Consider the following 6600-nt stretch of genomic DNA (forward strand, 5'->3'; position numbering starts at 1 on the left):
AATTTGCTTGTTACTTCATGGATAAAGTCAGAGCATCCAAGATAGAAAAGTCTCTGTTTCCCCAGCACAGTCTACTAGGGTGATGTAGCAAGATATATGTCCTTGCTGGTTTTCTTCTGTTAGTGCTGTGGTTGGAATAAATGAGTAACAGCATGAGGAAGCCAGCTTTCACCAGGAATATTAAAGATCATTTCCGTGAATGCTGAGATAAACCCCCTTTATAAGATCCTTTCCCCTGTTAATATATCTTCAGAATAAACCACAACATATGTTGCAATTAAGGTGAAATTTCTCCAATTAATATTTCTGCTCAGCTGTTTCAAATGTGGTCCAAGAAATAGCTTGAGGCCTTTTCTTTCTCCCTGTAGGAATGTTCTCCATATGCAGCTCACTTGTATGATGCTGAGGATCCCTCCACCCCCATGCGGACGATACCAGGACTTTGCCAGGACTATTGCCGGCAAGTGTGGCAAAAATGCCGCTCCATTTTTCGCCATCTCTCTGCAGACCAGGAGTTAATTGCACTGGAGAACAACATGGCAAAATTCTGCCGCTACCTGTCCTTGGAGGACACAGACTACTGCTTTCCACACCTTCTGGAGAACCAGCACCTTAACCAAAACCTGGGGTTGGTGACCGCCGACGCCGAGGGCTGTCTCCAGCTCTGCCTCGTGGAGGTCGCCAACGGGCTGCGCAATCCCGTTGCGATGGTGCACGCCAACGATGGCACCCACAGGTTCTTCATTGCGGAGCAGGTTGGCCTGGTGTGGACCTACCTCCCCGACCGTTCCAGGCTGGAAAAGCCATTTCTGAACATCAGCGAAGCTGTACTTACCTCACCTTGGGAAGGAGACGAGAGGGGTTTTCTAGGTATTGTCTTCCATCCTAAATTCAAATTTAATGGTAAAGTTTATGTCTACTATTCAATTGAAGTTCATTATGAAGAGAGAATCCGAATCAGTGAGTTCAGAATTTCTCCTGCTGACATGAATGCTTTGGACCATGGTTCTGAAAGGTATTGTACACACATTTCTCTGGCAAATGTATTTAAGATCTCAGAGGGCAGCTTGTGCATTTTTAAAGGCTATTAATGAATGAGACTTCCTTAGCTTACTATTGTCCTTGCATTCCAGTGTGGTAGCAAGTTAGTTCAAGTCTGTATCTCGTGTACTGAGACAGTGAATATGCCTGTCCTCCGTGGGTGAACTGCAGGTGCTCAGGGATAAAACATTTACATTTCTCAGTTCTGCTATGTCAGAAGATTTAACTGAACATTGATTAAACCTTATTTACGGTTAGTATTTTGGGGTTTGTTTTTTGTTTGTTTGGGGGGCTTTTTTGATACTGTAATTATTACCCTTGAAAATAGACTTGTGCAAAGCATGAGTGAAATTCATTCCGAAGCAAAAGGTTTCCAGAATCAGTATAAACAAACTCTGATACCAGACCAAAGATGGATTTGGCCCTACTTTTCTTTATCTGAATGACAGCTCAACCCTGTGATATTACAAATTTAATATCAAATTAAATAAAAGGCAAATGACTGTGCTATTACTGAGTGCATTTTGATTGGAAATTTCATTTGTTTGAGTCTGATCCTGCAGTTGATCCACATTAATATGCACAGATACTGAGAGGTTTGTTTGTGGAGTCAGTCTATAGATTTATAACCTATTGCAGAACCATATAATAGAACCACTGTTTTAAGAGACCCTTGAATACTATTAACGTTAAGTATTTTTGCTTTATTACCTGGGTTATATCCACAGCAGTGGATGATTCTAGCTCAAAAATGCACGTAGCCTAGTGATAGAAAGGGGATGCTGGTTTGTAACACAATTACAACAATTCAGTGTAACCAGCACTGTAGGTGACAGGTCAGGGGAATTTAAACGTGGTCCTCAGGGAAGCAAGTCAGGAACTTAAACCTGCAGATGACAGGGCCCATGAGCTCTCTTGTTTAAAAATCCTCAGGCTCTACACTTGTAACATTTTCTGTGCTTATTTAGCTGGTGGTTAATACAGTGAAAGCTTAAGAAAGGAAAATTGTGGTCCTGTTGTGCTTGTGTAGGCACAGCTCCCACTGACTTCATCCAAGAGGGAGCCCAGGCTGACACGTGGTGTGTGTTGCCTTAGCAGGGAGGTGTACATCTGTTTGTCCACAGATTTTTGCTCAACATGCTTTGTTTTCTTCTGTCTTCTTTGGGAGGCACCTTTGTGTCTGTACAGGATCCTCCCTCGCTCCCGCTGTCGACTGGAGTCTGTGGGCTCATGCAGTTACCTCATCTCAGAGGTGGTGGCATTTAATGGCAGGTGACAGAATAATTACAGAGTTGGGTTCCTTGCCATGATTTACAATCTGATCACAAATTATCAGTGCTTTCAGAAAGGAAAAAAAACTCACTAAAAATGAGGTGATATAAGTGATTGTTATAATTTGTTTTTGCAGCTATTAAGAGGCACTGTCAGCATGAAATCTGGGCTTTTTTAGAAGCTGGAGTAAAATAAACTTCAGTTATTACACCTGGGAATCTCCACTGCATGTATTTGTGGCTTTACCTTGCTTTATAGATACTTGTGTATATTTCACCCTTTTCTTACTACTAAAGGGATGCCAGGTGCATAAAATAAACAGATAAAAGTAAGAGAGAGTTAGGTTTTAAGATGAAGGTAAAGGTTGTTGGTACTGCTTTGAATAACCTTTGTCAAAATGTTAGTTTGTTGGTGGGGCTGCTTGTAACCACTCTTTAAGCTGGTAACATCCTGTGTGTGTAATAATCATTTAAGGATTCTTCTCTCTTTAAGGATTTAACTATTACTTAATGTTAGAAAAGTTGTAGGTTTGCCTTGAAAGAGCCTGTCAGGATTGTGCCAAATGCTGTACAGATTCACGGATGGACTGGAGTCCTTTATCTTGCAGTTTACAATCATATTTGAGCTGAGAAGCCTTTCTTTTAAAAAAGAAGAAAAAAAAAAGAAAAAAAAAGTTTAACAAAGAGGAAGGAAGAATCAGAGGAGAAGTATAATTAGTGAAAAGTATATTCTGACGTGATTTCCAAAATTTTTTTTACTACACAATTTGGTGTTTCTGTAATCTGGAAAATATGTTGGAATTATTTAAGGTTAGAAAATCAGTTATGCCCAAGCAAAATTCAGTAACGTGGATATGGAGGAATTTGCATCAAAACGGATCCGTAGCCATTTCCATGTGTCAAGGGCAACATTGGAATGAGATTGCTCTGCCCTTTGCTTAGGGCTTGTGTAGTAGATAATGCCTCCTCCCTGTTTGTGCTTAGGATAATCCTGGAAATAGAAGAACCTGCTTCCAACCATAATGGAGGAGAGCTGCTCTTTGGAGATGACGGGTATCTCTATATATTTACCGGTGACGGTGGCATGGCTGGGGATCCTTTTGGGACCTTTGGAAATGCCCAGAACAAGTGAGAGCCCCTAAAACATTTTGTGTGCTGTGTGTGCCTCCTGTTGCCCTTGGGTTGAGAAGAGAAACTGGGGGAGGTAGATTGGGGGGGATTTTCTATCTTGGGTTTACTTTTCCCTATTGCCCGCACTGGTGCTTGTGTGCACATGTGGGCACGTGGACCTCCCATGTAACTCCAGTTTCCTTAGGGAAGGTTTTTGAGGTGTGTGTTTTTTCCCTGTGAGCAGCATTAACTCACTGAGCCTTCCAACTGTCTGCTTGGAGACCAGTTTTCTGCAGGGGGAGATGGGGTGTGTGATATGGGAAGAGTGGGCCCATCCCTATGGCAGCTCCAAGCTGCTGGTGTGCATCTGTGGGCAGTGGGTCGTGGGAAGTCAGTGCCACCTGAAGGCTGTTCAGTGGCCTGGAACAAATGAAATGGTCTTGAAATGTAAAGGATTGCTTTTTTTCAGAGATATTGAAAGATTTGTCTTTTCCAAACCGGAAAGAATGAAACCCTAGACTTTCAAAAAAACCCCATCTCTGACGTGTAATTGAGGTCTGGTTTTATTTTATTTTATTTTTTATTTCTTTCCTTTCTTCTCCCAATGCAGATCAACCCTGCTGGGCAAAGTGCTGCGGATTGATGTGAACAACAACGACCGTGGGCCTCTGTACCGAATCCCTCCCGACAACCCTTTCCTCAACGACCCCGAGGCTCGCCCCGAAGTCTACGCCTACGGAGTGAGAAATATGTGGCGCTGCTCTTTCGACAGGGGCGAACCTCAAACCAAGGAAGGGAAAGGGCGGCTCTTCTGTGGAGATGTGGGGCAGAATAAATACGAAGAAATCGACATTGTTGAGAAAGGGAAAAACTATGGCTGGAGGGCGAGGGAAGGCTTCAGCTGTTATGATAAAAAACTTTGCACCAATTCTTCAATGGGTAAAGAGATGTTCTCTCTAAATTACTGATCTCACACCATGCAGTTTTCTGCACCACAGTTTTTAATTCCTGCCTTCAAAGCCTGGCTGCCTGGTGGAAAACACACATTTTTGCGTTGTAAATCTATACTGTCTCAGCCTCAAAGAAAACTGACTTGGGGATAAATATTGAAAGCCCAAATGTTAGCATTTTTTAGTTAGGAGGAAAATGAAACATGCTAGCTGTTGTTTTTCTAGGTGATCTGTGTTGTTAGTAAAATTGCTTGGTGATGCTCTGATTTAGTGGGACAATTTCATCTTTTCTGCATAAAATAAGCTTTCCTGCAGAAGCAAGAAAAATTTGGAGAAATTGTATTTTTCTCCATAACTCACAAGTAGTGTTTTATTAAAAAAAAAGAAATAAATATATTGTGTGAGCTGGTCAAGCAGTATGCAGACTGCCTGCTTTGCAGGTAACTGCATGTGTAGTGTTTTTTTGTTTCTTTTAGCTATGCCAAAAAAGAAAACCTTAATTTTTTTTTTAATTAAAAAAAACCAAAAAACTTTTCAAACCTGGATTCAGGGCATTCACTGGCTGGCTAAATTCCAGTGCATGTGTGAAGTCAGAGTGTATTGTGTTGCAAGGTCTGATGTGGAGCACATCTTGTGCTGGAGCATCTCCCCAGAGATCCAGGGGGGCAGTGGGCTGGCACTGACTTGCACTAGCTGAGATTCTGATGTTTTTCAATTCTGTGTGCTATGTGGTGGTGTTTAACTTCCTTCCTTTTGTTAACTTAGTTTAACTTCCTTCCTTTTATTAACTTAGCTACAAGTGCAGTGGTAGTGATTAAGTGTTTTTTATAAAAATTCCAAGAGCAGGGAGCAGATTTTTTGCACTCCCTTTGCTGAAGCACTTGTCAGAGCCCATTTAGTGCTCTCCTGCGTGACAGCGCCTGCATGAGCATTCATACCAAGCACTTTACTGAGGTCTCCAGGGATTCAGAATAATTTCTGTTGCCTTTAGAGACCCTTTTGTTAGAACACTGAAATGTCACAGCCCCTTTAAAATTGTAAGTACAGCTGAAATGAAGAAAACACCTGCTTTAGATTAAATGGCCTTGGTGCAAGTATCCTGTTGGCAGAGCTGCTGGGCTTGCTACTTGAGGCATCTGCTGCATGGCCAGGGAGAAAGGCTGTGAGGATGAGGAGGGGTGGATACCATGAGGAGATACCTGCAACCCAGGAGTTTCAAGAGAAAGGGGAGGAAGCATCTAATGGAGACCCTCAGAATCAGGTTTTGCTACCGTCTTGTGTTTTAACTTATATTTTACAATGAATATGCCAGTACTGCATCTTGCCTGTGTTGTGCCATATTTGATGGCCCTTTTGGGTTAGGCTCCCCTATTTCAGAGAAACATAAGCTATTTGTACTGACATCTGACATATCTTTTCATCCATGCCTGCAGTCTCTTTTTTCCCTTTCACCGCTGAAACAAAGCTGTGTTGGGCAAACATCTCCTGCATGGGTGCAGTGACTCTAGGAGTAACCTGCAAATTCATAGCAAAACCAGCCAGGTTGTGTAGAAATGGGCTAGAAGCAGCACTAACAGAGCTGGGTTGTAGCAGGAGGAGAGTGGTGAGGTGTCTGGGTGATACAGAGCACTCGGGCTTATCAGGGATTCAGCTTAAACTGCAAATGAAACAGCAGCCAGTCTCTCTGAGCTAGGTTGTCCTTGGTGAGCACCACCAGCTAGACAGGGCTATCGACTGTGGTTCAGAAAAGGTGAAAATTCAACTAACTATGATTCCATCGGCAGTTCATTTAATAAAGATGTGTTGTGCTAGTCTCAGAGCTATGTAGATAAACAGCTATTCTGCATCATGTGTAAAACAAGGCAAGTCACAGATCTTTTCTCCCCTACAGATGATGTGCTTCCAATTTATGCATATCCACACAAAATGGGGAAATCTGTTACGGGAGGCTACGTCTATCGGGGCTGTGAGTCTCCAAACTTGAATGGCCTGTACATATTTGGTGATTTTATGAGTGGGTAAGTAAATACTTCAGGGACTCACTCACTAAGCTGTACCCCCAGCCAAAGTCCTCCAGTGATACTACACCTGCCTGCAAGTGCTCGTGCAGTCTGAGGATGTGCTGCTGCTTGCTGGATGCAAGCACTGCACAGGCTCTGACTGCTCATTACAGAGAGCTCACATGGCATGTTTTATGTAACCTTTATTCCATGGTGCTGTGCAGGAAT

At 42.6% G+C, this 6600-nt stretch overlaps 1 protein-coding gene across 1 annotated transcript in view; it reads left to right on the forward strand.

Annotated features, from left to right (window-relative positions):
• Window positions 1-368: 368 nt before the first annotated feature.
• The window catches only part of HHIPL1 (HHIP like 1), a gene marked incomplete at its 5' end in the record, with an annotated part of 16476 nt that continues 10244 nt past the window's right edge, over window positions 369-6600 (forward strand). Inside the window, 4 exons of the mRNA XM_010165746.1 lie at window positions 369-1015; window positions 3297-3440; window positions 4033-4361; window positions 6264-6390. Coding sequence (XP_010164048.1) covers window positions 369-1015; window positions 3297-3440; window positions 4033-4361; window positions 6264-6390 — 1247 coding nt within the window. The remainder of the gene's footprint in view (window positions 1016-3296; window positions 3441-4032; window positions 4362-6263; window positions 6391-6600) is intronic.

This window comes from Antrostomus carolinensis, unplaced genomic scaffold (assembly GCF_000700745.2).
Source record: "Antrostomus carolinensis isolate BGI_N321 unplaced genomic scaffold, ASM70074v2 scaffold1214, whole genome shotgun sequence".
Taxonomy (NCBI): Eukaryota; Metazoa; Chordata; class Aves; order Caprimulgiformes; family Caprimulgidae; genus Antrostomus; species Antrostomus carolinensis.